At 34.4% G+C, this 20,150-nt stretch overlaps 2 protein-coding genes and 1 long non-coding RNA gene across 3 annotated transcripts in view; 1 reads left to right on the top strand and 2 right to left on the bottom strand.

Moving 5' to 3' along the window:
- LOC105202090 overlaps positions 1–20,150 on the bottom strand; it is a 152,938-nt gene that overhangs the window by 38,489 nt on the left and 94,299 nt on the right. The window lies entirely within an intron of this gene.
- Positions 1–20,150, top strand: part of LOC105202092 — a 110,536-nt gene that overhangs the window by 52,442 nt on the left and 37,944 nt on the right. The gene's annotated exons all lie outside the window — the stretch shown is intronic.
- Positions 13,776–18,516, bottom strand: LOC113004747. The gene is made up of 5 exons (XM_026139008.2): positions 17,909–18,516; positions 16,192–16,300; positions 15,611–15,660; positions 15,059–15,188; positions 13,776–14,903 (listed from the first exon to the last, which is right to left on the bottom strand). Exons 1-5 carry the CDS (start codon positions 17,948–17,950, stop codon positions 14,791–14,793), a joined length of 444 nt encoding a protein of 147 aa, XP_025994793.1. The 5' UTR covers positions 17,951–18,516; the 3' UTR covers positions 13,776–14,790.

Genomic DNA, 20,150 nt, shown 5'->3' with positions numbered 1-20,150 from the left:
CGGGAAACGTGTAAACTGTAAGTCTGCAGGGTGCACCGAACACGTGAATGCAATATTTAAGTCGAGAGCACGGGTACGAATTCGGGAATGGCACAGCCCGCGCTCGTTGGCGCCCGCCGTGCGACTGCCGCCGCCGCGCCGCCACCGCCGTCGACGAATAATCGGCGGGACGAGCTGCACGCTTCTGCTGCGATCGTATTCGCGAGTAGAAACACGGATGGAACATGCGAATGTATGTATGTACGTACGTACCCGCGGCGCGGCGCGGCGCGGCGCGGTGCGCGGCGTGGCGAAGGCGCGGCACGGCACGAGCTAATCCGCGAATGTGTTCGCATTGTAGAAAAGCAATGCATCACTCCGGATAATAAGCAAATCGAAACGGGACGGCGCGGCGCGGAGGCGAGGCTGCATTATATTGTACGTATTTAATGCGGTATCGCGCCGAGAAAAATCTCCCGCTCTTGTCCGCGCGCGGCCGCACGACGAGAGTAACAGATTATTATGGAGGATATTTCATAGAAATTTTACCTTGTACACAAATTAACTTGTTTTACATTTTTACGTCAAATGCGAAATCCCGTACTTTCTCTTGATCCGAACTGTTCGAATCGTTCGAGCTCGTTACAGAATTGATTTGCAAAAACGTATCGTTATGCATCGTAACGCGTCGGTTAAGTTGCCAAAAAAAAAATTAATATTATTTCTCGACAACGCGTTCGGTATGGTGCATGAAGGAATTATTTCATTTAATTAACTTTTTAATTAAAATATGATTTAATCGCGTATGAGGATGACGGGTAAACGGTTAACATTATCTTGATCATAATTAAATTAGTAAATACGCTTGTATTTAACGTCTGCTTCTGAAGACGTGATATGAATTTGATATTTCTTATAATTAAAACTCGCGTGAATTCGAAATATTATTTTGGTACTCGGTCAAGGATGACAGAATGTTACGCCAACGATGAGTTAAATACTTCGAACGGCGTGGCGACATGAAAATAGCGTCATATTGACGTCGAAAGGCTATTAGTGGTAGTTGATTTTAATTATTTTCCATTATAAAAGAATTATTGGAAAGCCATAACGTACAACGTGCATTATCAAGTCATCGTTTTAAGCTGAAATAGCGGAGGCGTGCGAATAAATAAATAAATATATAAATAAATATATATATATATATATATATATATATATATATATATATATATATATATACACACAAGGTGATTATTAATGACTGTTTCCATGTTTTACTATAGGAGCATGATTTACCGACGGATACGTATTGCTAACATATTATTATATTAGAAATTACAAATGCGTGCTTCTATGATAAAAAGGAAGAACAGTCATTAATAATCACCCTGTATATATATATAGCTTTAAACATATACATTTATTTTTCCTACAAGACCGCTAATGAAAGTGGATAGAACTGTAATGTGATATTTCATATAAACGTTACGTAGAAAGAAAATAACTTCTGATCTGAGCGCCGCACTCATATCGCGAGCACTCTCCAGTTCACTTTAATTCTCCCCACGTCTCTCTTTTCGAGACGGAAATTCCGCGGAAGAAAAATGAACTCGCGTGATAGAAACGAAAAGGAAAGGGAGATGTATAATTCCTTGTAACTTTTTCTAACAATTTCACCTGAAAACGCGCATCGTACATACACAAATTCATTAATTTTTTTCACAGTAAAAGAGAAAGAGAGAGAGAGAGAGAGAAGAGAGAAAGGAAGGGAGGCGGTTAAAGACTCTCGCAAACGATGCGAAATGCCGGAAATTACCCGAGTAACACCTGCAACGAACTCAAGCGGGACTCTAATGAAAGTTTACAAAAAGAAAATGACAGGGAAGTATTCCTGCGGCGTATTTTAGTTAATTAAGAATGGCTCCGGCTCCTGTCCCCTTCTTCCTTTCTCTCTTTCTTCCACCTTCGTCTTCCACCTCCGTCTTCTTCTTCTTTTTCCTCCTTCTCGCCCAGAGTCCCATTTATATTCTTTTCGCGTTCTCTTCATTCAGCGGCCAGTAATTTCGGCGCACGCTCGACGTGTGGACACGCGTAATAATAATAACGGCGGACCAACATGAGCAATGGTGCCGGACGCAATTGATTTACGAGGAGATAATTCAACGGGAGACTCGCGAAATAAGAGGGCGGTTGGTTGGATCGAATAAGTTAAGCAAGCGTTGCGGAAGAATGAAGGATAATAACTTCTGAATAATGGCCATTCCGCCCTCTACGATTTCACTCTTTATCTCCGTCATTTCGACTCTATTCCAGCAAGAACAGAATTCTAAAGCTTACGTCTTGTGCAAAGCGCTGAAAATGCAAGCAGATTAAATCACGTTGTACTAACAATAAGATACTACCTCCAAATAACGCGAATTTAACGTTCTCGTAATTTAAAAAAAAAAAGAAAAAAAAAGTAAGAGCACGATTAATGCGAAGAAGGCGGTACATACGTGATTTATGTTATATTACTTTCCCGCCTATCAACACCCAAATAAATCACTTTTAAATCTATTGATTATAATAAGGTCTGTGGAGAGTTTTAAACGGATTTGAAAATCTTTTTTTAATTTTGAAGTAAAAAATTTTTCGATAACTGCTGCATTTTGCATTGCATTTTGAGGTGCAAAATATAAAAGTTTAATTTGATTCATGATTATGATCTACAATAATCCTTTGGTACCTACATACGTTCTAAAACTAAGATTAGAATAGGAAAATTTCGACTTGGGTTGGTTAAAAATTTTTTTTTTTCAAAAAAATTTGAATTTTTTTTTAGTCTACTTGTTATCCTCAGCGCACGCACGCGTGTGTTTAATTAAAACAGTGCACTTTGTTTATAAGAATAATACGACAGCAAAAAGTCATGCCTCACGTTAGCTTCTGAATTATGATTTGAAAGATTTAAGAAAGGATTAAACATTGAAACAATTATGCCGAAGCTCTTACTGTTTTCCATTCATGTTCTCTTTTGCCGCCTCTTGTCTCAACCCTTCCTGCGGGGAAACAGTAAAATAAAGTAGAGTTCTCTCAACGCGCGCTTAACGACGTTTAAAGCTAAGTGCCACGCAATTTGGCTATAATAAAGGCTTTAAGCTCCGCGAGATCTTTGTCTGCATCGCAAAAAGTAATAAAAGTAATAAATGACGAGAAATACTAAGTTTCACGTTACGACTCCTATATTTTCGTAGAATATGTTCAGCATTGATCGCGCTGTTAAACTCGATATTACATTTGGCTATTAAATCGAAACAATGTGCCATTTTGTTTTTAGTTTACACGTACCTACGCGCAACGTCATTTATATGTAAATGACGTTTTGTCTGTTATATCGTATACGCGCGTGTGTAATCTTAATTAAGAAATCATATTGCAATAAATATATCGTAATCTCTTTACGCAGAAATTTTTTAACACTAATAAACGGATCGCGGCGTTGTTTCGAGGCCAAAATAAAAGCCGCGTTGCTTCCAATCGGCGCAAGCACGCCAATCGTTTTAATAATAATCCGACCAATGCACCAGCAGACATTACTGACGAATTGAATTATCGACTAATATGCGGCTCAACTCATCAACAAATTGATGGGAACAAAAGAACCATCGACAACACACAACGCCACCCTTCCGCCAACGTAAAATATTGCTGTAGTAACCCCAATGAACAGCTGGGAATGGCCAAAACTTCAGTCTCGTTTATTCCTGTTTGAGTTTGAGAGCGGTAGTAAAAAAAAATAAAATAACCACGTTTTACGGCGTTAGAGTCACCTTCCTTGAATTATAGTGTCGTCGTATATCAGGTGTGCCGTCTTCATCAAGTAAACGTCACAGTCTGTTTCACGTCGAAATAATAAAAAAAACAGTGATATTACCGTGGAGAACTGAATAACAAGATCCGGCCATTTGACGCACTACATTTATCCTGAATTAAATATCCGCTTAAATGAAAATTAATTTCGTGCTGCTTTTAGAAAGAAAACTACACAACTTTGCGATTTTGCAGGTACAGACAATCAAAATTAGCGTCGCGCGACAACTTTATAATGTGGTATTTTATATATTTCATATAAAAAAAAGATATATATACTTAATAGAGATTGTGAATCCATTATTCGTGATGCTTTTGCAAACATTGGAATGTAATTGCGGGTCAGATCCCGCCTTTTCTGGCTGTCTCATCCGCGCGAAAAGACAAACGTGTGTGTATCTATTGAGAGAAAATCTATTCGATCCGCTAATGCGGACTTTCCCCATTTCGTTGACATAGCGACTATAGTGTAAAATGTATGAGCTCGCCGAGCCGAAAAGACCAAAAGACTAAAGACTCCCACTCCGCTAAATGGTCACTGTTTTTCTCAATTCTCAACAAATTGCCGTCATATTTTGCACGATCATCTTCGTTAGATTTATCCGGGCATCCATTTCGCCCCAAGTCGCTCCTTAAGAAATCGGCGGGATCCGGTAACGGCGAGGCACCGCAGTTATATATCGCTGGGAAGAGATGTATGTGCGTGTAAATGTATGTGAGCGGCACGAGAGTGGCTTTAAATCGCCTTTCGGCTCCTTCGATCATTTTTCCTCCCTGTTTCTGAGCGCGATGCACTTTACATTACTCTCCCTTCAATTCGATGTAGTTCGCACAAGCAAAGTTATTCACATACCGGGTGTTCAAATAAAACCGTTTGACATCTGACTGTTAAAATTAATTATCGTCAATATTAATAGAATCCAGGAATGGAGCCAATGCGAAATGCTACTATGTAATGCAAAAAGAGGAAGAGTGCTTTAATTTTTTAAAACCTTTTACCTTATTAAGAATGATAGCACATTTGACAAATAGGTTTCCTATTTAACAATTTGACTGATGTTTTATTATAACGTTATTTAATTTTGTATACACTAATATCCAATTTTTTATTTAATTTTACTTAAGTAATTCCTTTAAATTTACATTTTAATTTATTTGGATTTATTTTGAAAAAAATAATTTTTAAATTAAAACATTGATTTTTTCTATGATATTTTAAAGTTTGTTTAATGCTTAATCTTAGCTTCCCACACATGACGTACTCTATGCGATTTTATACATTGCTTTTTTATAATATAATGTGAAGACTAGAATTGAGATTAAAAAAAAAAATTAAATATTTATAAAACACTCATTTTTACGAATTTTTGTAACACAATTTAAAAAAAAAATTACGAGCTAACAAATATGCTTTCTGTTTAGAGATATAGCGTGTCAAAAAGTTGCAGAATTCCACAAACCCAAAGGTGGAGAAGAAGGTAACCAAAAATAAGTGTAGGAAGCTAGAATTGATTTTATAAAAATTTATTGAAAACACGATTTATTTATCTATCAATGTATTTCTGCCTCTAAATTTTCAAGATATGTGTATATAAAAAAGGACAGGTGGGCACTTCTTCGAATCGTGCATGATATGGGCCAATTTGCCGAACAGAACGATATTATCTTTAGCAACGAAGCATCACGCGTCGATGAGAGGGGCGCCGTTGATTCGCGTTCACGTTTCCGTTTACGGATTCCTCCAACCGTTGCTGATTCAATTTCTGTGAGGTCTGATACGCTCATGTAACACAGAAGTACATGTGTGTGCGTGTGTACAGTACATATCGAATTGTGGCGCGGTGGCGACAGTAAGCTGTCAAACGAGATTGCTTCCGGAACGTCGAACCGCTAGGATTTGTCTCCGAAAGATGAATATGATTTTTTTCCCCGAGACAGTGAAGTGCCGAGGGTCGTAAAGATTTCCTGCAAATATAACACGTGTCCGCATACTTTGAAATATCTTTAAGAGGGAAGATCTTTTAAAAACTTTTACCGGGCCATTCTCAAAATTTTACATTACATTTTTTTAAAAGAACAATTTTAAAACGATAATAAAAGTGATAGTCCAAAAACAATGGTGCGTGTGTTGTTTCAAAAAAATTTACTAGCTTGAATACTCTTGGTCAATAAATATTCATCTGTGCATTTCATCGAAATTTTAATCAAGCTTGCTGAAAAGTATCTACCTCGGTTACTCAGGTGAATAATATTTTTCTAAGATGCAATACGCGCCTAAGTAAAAAGTATTAATGTTACCTTAAGACAACGCAAACTATATCGAAAGAAAGACAGAAGCGGGAGAATGCTAATGTCTTTTCTCCGTTTCTCCACAACTTTTTATTTCAAGTCCTGCCACTTCTCGTCTTCGCCGAGACGTTTAAATAACGACGCACGTCGAGCGGGTAAAAGGTAGAGCCCGTCATGAGCGTCTTATAGGATACGTCAAACAGCGGCGAAATTTGACGGGACGAAGGAGGGGATGCGGCCTGCATTGAAAGAGAGATAGAGAGAGAGGGAGTGAAAGGACGTTGTAACGATAGCAATCTCAAAAATGTCGATCATACGCCACGCACCGTGTCAGCAATGTGTACCTCAGTTGACGAGAGCTCGACTGACAGGATGCACGTTAACAGCAATGGCAGCCGATCGATAAATTTCAGTCTCATGCAAAATTATGTAAATCTTTTTGTAACATATATATATATATATATATTGCTTTCCTTCCTTTTTCTGCTCATCACAATGTTGCGTCGCGTGTGCGCCAGTTTTAATAAAATATATACGTACATTGTGTATGCGCACACAGAGTGTTCCGTAAAGACCGTAACATTGCTCGAGGGTAGATTCCTGAGATCATTTTGAAACAAAAATCCTGGTATCAAAATGTGTTCATCCAAATGTTAGGTATGGCACAGTAAAGATATATGTATGCTAAATTAATATGAAAAATAAGAATCATACAAAAGAGCACATTTTATATACACATACATGACTTATTTATATATACAGTGCTTCTAAATATAATTCTTACTTTCGTGTGCGTATATATATATATATCTGCCGCACATACTGCTCGTCGCAGCATCGCTGATGGGCACAGGGAGGGAAAGGGAAGCGAGGAATTAATGTTCTGCATGTGCGCGAGCGCGCGCGCGCGCGAAAAGCTTCCCTCTCGCAGTTCGCGCTCATAGCCGTAAAAATATAATACGCTGTCCGTCGTAATGGCATCCTAGTGGGGGGTCCTAACACGACATCGATTAGTATCCATTAAACCCTTGCACCCCGACATATCGACGCCCGTGTATGCCGCACGTATGGCACAACGCGAGAGAGGTTGTCATGGTTTCGCGCTGGATGCTGGTCGATATATCAGGTATTGAAACCGATGCAATTTTCAGTAAGCTCAGATTTTCATGTCCCGAATAACGCAAAAATCATCTCCCCATTTATTTGCGGCGCAAACGATTTTTCCTTTCGCGTCCATAATTTATAGCATGGAATATCGTGCGTGCCGAAGCCTGTTTCAACATTTAGCTGCGCGACTACTGTTAACTGAAAGCTTCTACGTTATCGATCCTCGGAATATATCTACGATAAATTTCTTATTCTACTCGTATTGTTTAATTTAACGTTGTACATACATTGTGCGAAAAATCACGCATGTAGCAAATATAATGTATATATTTCTATATAAAAAGAATATTTCTAAAAATATAAATAAATGTTTTCCCAGAAACTGTGTGGCAATTGTGGCGTTTTCGCGTGCAGCTGCGCCATAAGAACGCACCTGTTTTCGCCGCAATATTATAATCCCTCAAAAGTTCGAGCGAAAATAATTTATAGTCAGTCCTAATCCCCTTGACGAAAAAGAACTCGCGTGAATAATCTGTTATTCAACGGCATATCTCATTTTTAATGGAAATAGATAAAATTTGAATTTTGAGTAAAAGTATGTTTTCACGAACTACACTGAGAGAAATCGTTTGAGAAATCGTAAGATCAACTAACGTTTGGTTGAATAGTGATCAAATGAATTTTGTAGTTATTGGTATCAAAAATTTAGTTACATTTAACACAACTTTTTATAATTTGTTGTATGAAATTAATTATTTGTTTAAATCTACACATTGGTTGAAAAAAACAATTGTATTGTTTTGACTAATTTGTAGCTTTAAACAAATAATTAATATATTTAGTAATTATAACTATAAAATTCATTTGATCACTATTCAACCAAACGTTAGTTGATTTTATCAAATATTTCTCTCAGTGTAATAATGATATAGAGGCCTAAACGCGCGATAATTATTATATATATACTTTTTAGTGTAAATATAAATAAAATATTCCAGAAAAGCGCAACTTAGTCAATCATTATGCACGGTAGACGAAGTCACGTTTACATACAATTTCAGTCCAGCGTAATGTCAATAGATACTTCGGTGTTCCGTGTTGATGTTGCTCAAAGCTTCCCCAGAAGTTTTCTCAATATCGGTAATTTATGCTGGTTCCTACTACCGGAGCCGTACTCCAGCGTTTCCATTCTAAGCCTAAAGTTAACAACATACGGCGAAGCCGGATTAATTATCGTAAGATTAACACACACACACACACACACACACACACACACACGTGCGTGCAGGGGCACACCTAAAATACACCGTAAGGATACTTTATCTCCCCGATTCGTCGCCGATCAACAATGCCACGGAGCGGGTTTTCAATAGCCGAATAACGGTGTCGTCCGGTCCGGTCGCACGTAAAGAAAGAGTTTCTTTGATTTATGATAACGCCGACACGTTGACTGATCCATAAATCACGCGGTGACACGTGACACTGATAGAATGCGAAGAGGAGGTTGGGCGTAACTTCCTCGTGAGAGAGCCCGCCGTCGTGTCCGGGCTGCACCTTATGCTTTCAATATGCAGCAAGGCTGGGCGCGCACACTGATGAAGCAAAACTATGCGAAACTCAAATGTTATTGCCTTATCATGTATTTTAATTGAAGGAAGACTCAATAAGAACAATAAAGTTTAATCGAGCACGTGCAACCAGTAAAGCAGTTTCTACTATAAACATGTTCTACTATGATTTGTAGCGAGCAATATACCGCAAACGCAAGCGTTATTTTAATATAATTTAGTAACGTGAAAAGGTTTCATAAATTTATATAATGGAGAAATAAGATTTATTAATTGTTAAACTGTTAAATAATCTTGTTCTCAGAGAATATCATCTTGTTATATAAGTTCTAATATTCGGTATATAAGTCAATAATTTTTTTCAAATTAGTATTCAATAGTTTTTAAAATAGAATAATTATGTTAATTCATACAAAATTAGATTTTTTTCATTATTTCATTATTAATTACCTATATTTTCATTAAAGCACGTCTACTTCTTATTGCAATTTTTTATCCAGAAAATCACCGTCAAATCTTTTATAATATTTTCGCATGCAATATAAAACAATCCGTAATTTTTTCATAATTTTCTTAATGTTTTGAGAAATATCCTATGCATCCTTAATCCTCAGCTGACACACTAGGTGTCGTACACCCGGGCTATTTTACAAAAATGCTTTATAAATCGTTTGCTTCTTCTCTTCTGAATATTTCGAATATATTCAACTTCTCGATTGTCGCACCTATTTAGTCTTTTTTTTTGACCTTCTAGCGTATCGATTAAAAAAAATTGTTCAAATTCTATGTATTAAGTACCGAGATATACGCAATTGAAAATGGACGGGTGACGTACACCCATGTGTGGCAAAACATCGAATCCAATATAGTGTCAGCTGAGGATTAAGAACAAATTCTGAGTAATAAAATACTATTTTTTAATTAAACTTTCCATCTTTACCATTGCATATTGTGCGAGTAGGTTCTCTTAATAACCTGCACCATTGCAGATTGTTCTCTGTCATATAAAAGACACACACACACACACACACACATATATACAACGGACGATTAAATATCATCGACGACGAATATTTCCGAGAGATTAATCCCGGAGCGTTGCAGTATAGTGGTAACGGAAATTTTCACGAAAGGACGTTTTTTTCCGTCGGAAATTTCCACGGTGGAGCGGGCCTTGTTACCGCGCGCGAAGCCGCTAGCAAAGTGAGCGTAATCGCGCGAGACGTGTTATCACTCGCAAATACGGGCAGTCCCGGCCCGGCGCCGATCCATCACGCGGTGATTGATGGAAAAGCGAAACCGTTAAACGCGCCAAATTACTTGGTTAATCGAGCAAAATGCACGACGCGCGCGCCCGCGCGCCCACCTCGGCGAATGACAAATGAGAGGTCCGTCGAATATCGACGTTTCCGTTGGGATCGCGCCGCGCGATTCCGCGCGCTCCATCCCGGACGAGACGAAACGGCGAACCGCCGCGCCGTTACAAGTTAATCCCGGTGTCAGCGATACGCGTTAATCAGTCCCCGGCGAGTGGAGCAACGGCGCGCGAACTCCATTCGACGGTGCGGTGGAGAGAACTCTGAGAATAACTAACGACGCGTCCGCGCGCGCAAGAAGACGGACCGGTGCACACGCTCGACCGGTGTGTGCAGGATTAACAAGCCAAATACGAACGGTAGATTTATTAATTTCTCCAGGCGAGAGGCAATCCGCACGCGGTCGCGGTCGCGTTGCTGCGCTTTGCAATGAGGCGTTAACTCGTCCCGGTGCATCAATCTCGCCTCGGATCTGCGCGGCGATAAGCGCAAGGGATTTAGAAGCGTTATCTTTCAAAGTGCATACCAACGGAGCGAGTTTATTAAATATATACACTGGAACACGTGCTTTCTCCCTGGCGTAGAGAAAATTATCAGCAATCTCTCTTATCTTTGATTACCTTCAGACAGCTCTCTCTCTCTCTCTCTCTCTCTCTCTCTCTCCCTCTCTCTCTAAGTGAGAGAAGTGAAGACGCAAAAAAAAATGAAATGTCAAACGACTTTAAATCGCAAATTGTGGCGTTTTATTTGTCGCGCTTTACATTCAAGATAGTAAAAGTGTACATTTTTGAAAAAAATGTTTAAACGTTGAAAAAAGTCAATGGTGACCATCGCGAAATCTGTCGCGAGATTAAGATCATGTAAATGCAGCCATCTGCATATCTATTTTCTTCGCGTGCGCGCGGGAAGTAATTTCTAGTTAAATTTACAGCACAAGGGGAACGCTAAATAACTCATCATTCTGATAGAGCTCATGCAGTTCACAGTTAAATTGCGTAAAACAAAGACGCCGGTGCAAAAAGCGCGAGAGACCTCGACATAATAAATACCGTTGTGCACACAGCATGCATGTGAAATATTTACACGCTCAGCACGACCGCGTGCGATATTAACTGCAGAAAAAAAAACACGGGTTCGCCGCGCGAAGGGGGTGGCCTTTATAAATATTTACGCAAAAACGGGAATTTGTCCAACCCACGTCCCGCGCCGACGTTTCTGTCATGCGAAGGAGCACGGGATCCCTGTATACAGCGCGTATGTGCACTTGGGCACATTCCGCGAGTACTACCGTCTCCGTGATCCGAATTAATTCCACTCCGACGTCCACCCTTTCCCCCTCGCCCCTTCACCCCCTCCTCCCTCATCCCGATCGTGGTCCTTGGACTTTTTCAGCATTTTTATATTCCTCGTGAACTCGGTCGCGACGGCAGGAGAGAAGAGGGAATGCGACGCGTAACGCGAGTCGTATTGCGAGTCAAATGGCGAAAACGACGAAATACCCGAATGGAGAAAATATCCGAAGAGCTGAAGGGGCGGGGGAGGGGGGGCAGAGGGAGGTTGCAAGTGCACGACGTCGTTGACGGCGTTCAATGGAAAGTCTACCCCACTGAAGACTAATGGCACAGCGAATGTCTGGTCGATAGCAACGGTTTAATATCGAAAAGCCAGCGCAGACATCGCACATGCTCCCAAGTCGGATTGAAAAAGGAAGGAAGAAAGAAAGAAAGAATGTAAAAGATAAGGCAAAAGACGAAAGAAGAACGTCAATTTGTTATCTGTTATTTGCGTCAGTAAATTGTGTCGGCTACACTCTTAAATTCTGCTCTCGCTGATGCGCGTTATTATTAACGCTATTGCAAGAAACGAAGAGGAAAATAATGAATGTCGAAAATGTCTATAATACAAGAGGGAGAAGAAAATATCGGAGGCCTATCGAGTTTCTTTGCCGAAGGTTAAGGCTTAAAAGTCAGTTACGTGACTGATCACAGACACTGTCGTGAGGAAAATGCGAAATGAAATTAAAATAAATTACAAAACGTTCTCGCGCATTTTCGATATAATCCTTTCACAGCGTATTGACAATTCAGTGACTATATTTTATGTATTTTTATATATATAATATTAAATATTAAAATGATTTTTTTACCTTTTTTACCTTAATTTGAAAGAGATCCATAAGATACATTTAAAAATTATTTGATATATTACTTGTTTCAATGAGAAATGTTTCGACTAATAAATAATAGATGGGATGATTAAAAACCCTATTCTACTATTATTGTACAAAACTTTTTTCCCACTTAATCTATTTTAATGTTAGACGTTTAAATAAAAAAGTCAAGATCTAAAATAACTGTCAACAGATATAAACGAGTAGGAAGATGTCATACTTCATTATTCTAACGATCTTTCGATCTTGTTATCTATTAAAGTGAAAAGCTCACTTTATTTTCAGAGGTTCCCTGAATTATTTATTCGGCCTATTTATACTGCAGCTAACAATAAGTTCAACGCCTGCATATTCAAATTGAACGAGCATCTTCAATTAAATGGTTAAATGTACAAAACGAATTGCTTGGACAATTAAGAATCGTTTTTTAACAATTCTTGTATGGTCGCACATCCATCAGTCTGTCACAAAAATACAAATGAGAGATTTAAATCGTCGAAATGCTTAGAAACTTGTAAGATATACAGCAAACACAAATCATGATAGCTAAAAAATATATCATTATTTAAAGAATGTTTTTATATTTTTACGTAACACATCGAACAGGTATCTCAGTTTGCCATATATTTTAGAGATTTTAGGATTACGAAATTATTGTTAGTAAAAGAGAACTATAAAAATAAAGTTGTACGTAGCAATTTATTGCTTGTCATTTTTCATCCCTAATGTTGTACAACTAATAAGACAGCTCGAGAGAATTGAGTCTTAAATTATTTTACTTAAGAAAACTACTTTAGAAAACAATTGAATGAATTTGTTCCATACGATGACTTCGAAGCTCTTGTATTAAAATGCAGAACTCTCCGCGCATGGTTTAGTATCTATATAATAAGAAAATTTTTATAAAATATATTCATACTTTTTGTTGTATATCTTAGTTTCATACTTGCTCTTTTCTTAATTTTTGATCTATGAATAATAATTATTGCATTAGAAATTCACGAAAACAAGGATTTGCTGTTTAAGATTAATATACTTTAACGATTTTTAAGTAAAAATTTAAATGACTTTGTGGATATTTAATTTAAATGGAGTTCACTCAAATGGAGTTCAACAAGATATTTATAATAGCAATTTTGGAATTTTAACGAATTAAACGGAATGAAAATTCTAGTATTCACTGCATGTATATTAGCTGCCGTCGTGAGTATTGATAATTAGTCACTAATACTCACGACAGCAGCTAGTACACACGTGATGAGTATTAAAATCTTTATTCGGTTTATTTCGTTAAAACTCCAAAATCGATACTGACAATTGATATTTCGCACGCGATATATATATGCGTATATTGTATAACGCACAAGCTTTTATCGCATACCTTGTATAAACAGATGTGTAAATTTATCTGCGGCGTATATTTCATTTAAATTTTGCATAAACAAGTGTGTTAAAGTTTTTCCGCAACGTGTATAAAAATGTTTCTTTCTGTTCTTTCTAAGAGGATTTATTTCTCAAAATTTTGCACGCACCTTGCAAGTAATATTAGAAAGGAACCAGTAATGTTTAAAAAAATAAACTCTCTTGGAAAATGACTTATGAAAAAATTAACTTCGACAATAAATGAAAAACATCTATCTTTAAAATTAATTTGTTTATAACATCTTTTCTAAGAGGATTTATTTTCTAAGCTTTACTTCCTAATATTACACGGAAGGTGTGTGCAAAGTTTCAAGAATATTATAGTATAATATATATTATACAAATTCGATTGTATATTTTCAAATGCTTGTATTTTTTATATTAAATCAATTAATAATTTAACTTTTTAAATATATAATATTAAAAATTATTTTTAATTTTTAAACTATTATAACTAATTATAAATGCGATATTGTGTGCAAGAAACAAGTATACTTAAAGTTAAGTAGCATCGTTTTTAATAAGCACAGTCTTAATTAAGTCTCCATTTTATTGTTTTACATATTTTAAATAACGTTCATTGCATCATGTGATATTTGTATTAATTGTGAATTTTTAACTAAAGTCGCTTATCTTTTGATATTTTGTTTGTCATGCTAATCTGTAAGATTCACAGATGTCGCACAGATAAAAATTTCGTATTTTTTTCGCATTTATGTTCACGATCGTATTTCAATGGAATTACATCGTTAAAAATTAACGTAAATGGAATACCTGAGGATGACCTGACATAAATATCGAAACCTATGTTTTTGTTACTTTAAATTTTATTGTTAAATAAACAAAGTCATTTGCAATTACATCTACTAAGTTTGTACTCTCCTTTATTATATATATTGTGTTTATAAATAAAAACTTTGGTACATAATATTAAAAATAGATTATTTATAGAACACAGTAAAGAAAATATTAATTTTTTTCCTTAAATATTTTTCAAATAAAGTTTGAAATCTCTTGAATCTTGAGATCGTTTGGTTCCTGACTGCATTCACGATGAAATATTTCAGAAGGCATAATTAATATTATTTTATATTATACTATTGTAGAAGGGCACTCCTTTTAGAACGTAATTCACAAATGGCAAGATGCATTTCAAGAATTTTATGGTTTCGTCATACCCGCTTCTTTTAAATTTATCGCCTGCAAATAAAAGAACAAATTAAAATTACCTTTCATGATATTATAAATTAAATGCACATAATATTTTACATTGTATATGTATTTAAAGCAGAATTTCGTATGTCTGAATAATATATTATATATGTATATGATTATAAAATTATTATTAAACTTACTTTTTCTCTTTTTTGGTTCTTGACATTGTTCAAATATTTTTACCATTTCATCTTGCAGATTGCTATCACGAATAATTTTTTTAACATAAATCTTAGACTCATTCATTTTTATTCCATTTTTTTCATCGATCTAGAATTAAAAATGTGTAACTAAATAAAAAAGTTAAAGATATATATATTTACTAATTAAAAATGTTAAAGATTTATATATTTAAATCTATGTCACTTATACATATATTGCGTAATAAATGGTAGTTAAATTTATTAATATATCTTTCATCTTTTAATCTTAAAAGATTAAAAAAGATTTAAAAAAAAAAAATATTTATTCAATCTCTTATTTCTTATTCCACATATTCCAATATACATTATACTATTCTAAAAGTGTAAACTATTTGATAATTATCTATTTAATAAATATTTCTTTAGAAATTAAAAAAAAAATGTTAATTTAACGGAATGTGTAAGCCGTATTTAAATAATTTCCGTTTATAAATTCTCTCCTATTTTCTCTCGTATATTGTGTATATTTAAAAATATATATTTACTTACCAAGTTTTTATTTTGCGATAAACAAAAGCTTGTCTCTGGAGTGACGATCTCTACAATATATGAATTATAAGTTTCTAATAACGTAATTCAAATGCATAAAACAATATATATGTTATTCTTGACAAATTGCTTTCCGAAAGTGATATTGACTCGCTAACATAAACCTTTTAAAATTAAAGCTTTCTTGTTTTTCTCTTTCCCATTTTCGTTTTCTCTTTGTCTTTCTTAGAGAAATAATTTCAGTTACTGACATAGTTAAACACACATATAAATTTATAAAATTAATATAATATGATACAATAAAATAATACAAAATTTCTTATAATAATAAATAATATACTAAATAATTTAGAATGTACCAAATATTATGTAACACGTTTATTTTTGTATATTAAAATATTAGTTTTGAATACATTGTAATTAACTGTTTAATAGTGTGAAATATAATAAGAATAGAATTGTGTTGAAAATTGTACTGAAAAGTTCAAGATACGATTTTTTTGTATAATTAATACTGAGGTATAAAGTTATTAAGTATATAAAATATTTAATAATTATTGATATTTAATTAAAACACTCACCCGATAAACCCAATTTCAAGGCACATTGTTTAAGCGTTGCAAGATAATCAAGTAATTCTGTTATATTAAAAATATTTGATATTTGATGATCGAGTATATTATCTGCCGACTAAAATCCACAGAAATGATTACTTTTAATAATATTATTTTTGTTATATTTTATATCACTATTTATTTTATTATATTATATCACTACATTATAATATATTTTTAAGGCTCGATGCTTTCATAGCACTACATCTATTGATTGTACAATATCAGAGGAGAAATGGCATACAATAAATTAATTACTACGTACATCTATTTTTTAGTTTTCCCTTAAAACCAATAATTTCGTAATTCAGAAACTTGTAAAATATACAGCAAACACATTTTGTAAATAAAATAATTCAAGGCTGTTAAAAACATCTGTATAGTTCAACTGTCTAAAATCATGATAGATGAAAATTATACCATTCAAACAGGTATCTCAGTTTACTACATAATATTTGACAAATTTTAGAATTACGAAATCATTGTTTTTCAATCAGAGGATGCTATAGTGACCGAAGAACTTCCTCGACGTCGGCACTGCAGTTTATTTTTCGAGAGAGACCAGGCTATCGCTCTTTGTCCAACGATCTGTCTTTGTTTTTCGATTATTTCGCCATCTGCGAAAAGATCTATTAACTACAGTCACTGCTCTGCTTGCCATTGTTTACGTTCGCTAAGTAAAATTTATACACGTACAGCTGTTTACCTATTAAACTTTTTTGTTAGGTTTTTGATTGGAATGACACACAGTCAGTGTTGTTTGTTAGAGTTTCCTGAAGTCCGGGCTAGTCTCATTTCATACATATGAGCTACAGAACATCAGTAAATGACAAAAGTTAACCTTGGTTGATAGATCCACGAGCCAAAAAAAATAAATTTTTAACTTTTTGTGCGATTTTCTTGTAAAATTTATCAGCCTGGACTTTATTTTGGTGCGTACTCTTATTCTGGATTTTGTAGAGCCAATTCAAAAATTAATGAACACTGTAATATGTCGGTAATTCCCGTCAGTATAGCATCCTCTTAAAAGCTAACTAAAAAATAAAGTGGTATGTAGCAATTTATTGCTTGTCGTTTCTTACCTTTAACATTATATAATCAATAAAGCGCTTCAAAAGAGTTGAGTCTTAACCCTTTACCGCATCATGTGCCATATACGGCACAAACAAAAAAATATTTTATTTAATATTTTAGCTCAAAGTTGTTGTAATTGCATTTTCATCTAACAATTTTATTGGACAAAAAAATTCATGCGGTAAAGGATTAAATTATTTTAGTTAAAAAGCAATTAAATGCATTTATTCCGTACGATGATTTTGAAGCTCTTATAATAAAAATACAAAACTCTCCGCGCATAGTTTTAATATCTATATAATAAGAAAATTTTTATAAAATATATTCATATTATTTGTTATATATTTAAGATTCATTTTCGCTTTTTTCTAAACTTTTAATCAATGAATAATAATTATTGCATTAGACATTCTTGAAAACGAGAATTTTTTTGTTATTTAATATTAATATATTTTAACAATTTTTAAATCTAAAATTTAAATGATTTTTCAAATTTAATGATGTTCAAACTGTAGTTTCAAACTAAATTCAAAAAGATATTTATGGATTAATTGAATCTTTTACGTACAACTCGGAACAAAATTATTAGTCACTAATTGTTAATACTCACGACGGCAGATAGTATACATGCGACGAAAACTAGAGTCTTCATTCCGTTTAATTCCTTGGAATTCCAAAATCGATACTGACAATTTTCTATTTTGAACGCGATATATATACGTACTTAATTTGACTATATAAATTATATGACGTAAAAGGTTTATATGTTAATCACGTACTTTGTATAAACAGATGTGCAAATTTACCTGTGACAAATTTCATTTAGATTTTGTATGAACAAATGTTTTGGAATTCTCCCGCTACGTATATAAAATCGCACTTTTTTTATTTCATGAAAAGTCATTATTTACTAACAAAATTTATAGAACTCTTAATACGCAAAGAAGATAATTCTGGTCATTAAATTAAATTATAGTTTTGTAGCAAAGTTGTTTAGGATCTTTTATATATTATACTTTAAAAAAAAAATGACAATGTTATAATTTCTTTGGAAAGTATGATTCTTTAGACTTAAAATGCCATATTGTAAAGTCCTTGAAAAGTTTTTTGTTGCAAAAATATGATTTAAAAGAAAGTAAATATTTAGACACCCAAAAATATTTCGTATTCTCCTTATTATATAATATAATTATACTTTTAAAAGAATGACAATGCCATAACTTTTTTTCTAAGTTTGACTCTTTAGCTTTAAAACGCCGTATTTTAAAGTCCTTAAAAATTTTTTTGCAAAGATATATTTTTTTTTTTTAAGAAAAAGTAGATTTTTAAATAATTTTTTATTTTTGCTTAATGGTTTTTCCTTTATAATTTCACAAAATTTATTTTTTGGCAATGCTAATTGTGCAATCACATTTCTAAGATTCTGAACTCTTATTTGAAAAAAAAAAGATTGTTGAAAAATATTGATTGAAACCAAAGCTTCTCAAAGTTGAAAAAGTCTTCCAGACCGGAAAATGTGTTTACGTATTTTATAAGATCAGTGTGTTTAAGGGTTAACTAGCGATGATTAGTTCTGCGAAACTACGTGCGCTGCATACGAAATTTTTACGTAACTACATTTCTAGGGATTTTAATTTGCAAGATAGAATACATCAGATAAATTGTGATAGTCCAGTACTTTGTTATGTAATCAATGATTATTATAAAATCGTAATAAATAAAAACAAATTTCCACTTAATAATTAAGGATGAAAAATAAGTACAAATATTGAAATTATTGTATGTGCGATTTTAGCTCTCCTCTACATTTCTTTCACATTTATTTACACTTTCTTTTATTTGTCACATCAAAACTCTATTTCTGCATTAAACATCATCGATAACATATAATTTTAAATTTTGTGTAAACAAAATGCGTTTCAATTTAAATTGAAAAGAAAGATATATTTTTTGTATGTATACTTAATTACATAAATTCATATTTCATTACTCTTCGAAAACTTCCGAATCCTTTTATCTTTAATAGCTTTTAATATGTTCTCTTCAAGTATTCTTTGAGATCACATAAAATCTTTCGATAACGCATAAAATCTCAAAAACGCACGTTAAGAGTTTCGCTTCATTAGCGTATATCCTACGTTAGATCGCCGTTAAGTCATTAATCCAAAGCAAAGCCGTAGTTAAAACACATGTACCGCTGCTTGCAAACGCGACGAGAAAGAGAGAGAGAGAGAGAGGGAGAGGGGGGGGGGAAGAAGGGAGAGGAATTATGAATATTTGCGCAGGTGGGTGAAATGAGGGACACAGACAAGAATGCGTCCCGATATTAATTAATGGAATGTGTCTTGTGCGCAATATTTGCTCGTATACAATGGCCGGGTCAATCGAGGCTTACGCTCGCGTTGCGTGTCCTACAGCGGGACACGGTGTGTGCACTTTATTTGCACACTTGTGCGCGAGTCTCCCTATTTACTTTGGCATATGTACGCGCCGCCGACCGGATCTTTAATATAGAATATTACGGCAGAGGTCGTACATTCGTGCTTATTCAGTATGGAAACTACAGATGAAACCGAATACAAAGAGATGAGTTACGCTAATAGCCGCCGGTCGCGATCTCGCGAATATTTAGCGAATTTTAGGACGCTCCGCGTTATTCTTCATCGATCATGGATCGTCGTTTTGATTTGGAAGGTTGTTATAATTTATTAGTTTTTGTGTGTGGTAGAAATATTCTTAATACTACTGACAGAAAATTTTAAATCGAGAATATCCGCCAAAATAAAACTTTTAAAATAAATATTCGATATATCCAAGGCTTGAAAATTTTAAAACAAGCAAAACATGATCGA

The sequence above is a fragment of the Solenopsis invicta genome, chromosome 1 (genome assembly GCF_016802725.1).
Source record: "Solenopsis invicta isolate M01_SB chromosome 1, UNIL_Sinv_3.0, whole genome shotgun sequence".
NCBI classification, from domain to species: Eukaryota; Metazoa; Arthropoda; class Insecta; order Hymenoptera; family Formicidae; genus Solenopsis; species Solenopsis invicta.
The sequence above is the reverse complement of the archived record's forward strand: the minus strand, read 5'-3'. Positions and strand labels throughout refer to the sequence as shown.

Coding starts and splice junctions, on each gene's coding strand:
- LOC113004747 (XM_026139008.2), bottom strand. CDS start 17,950: ATGAAGACTCTAGTTTTCGTCGCATGTATACTATCTGCCGTC. Junction 16,301..17,908: donor CATGTATACTATCTGCCGTC/GTGAGTATTAAC, acceptor TGTGGATTTTAG/TCGGCAGATAATATACTCGA. Junction 15,661..16,191: donor CTTGAAATTGGGTTTATCGG/GTGAGTGTTTTA, acceptor CATATATTGTAG/AGATCGTCACTCCAGAGACA.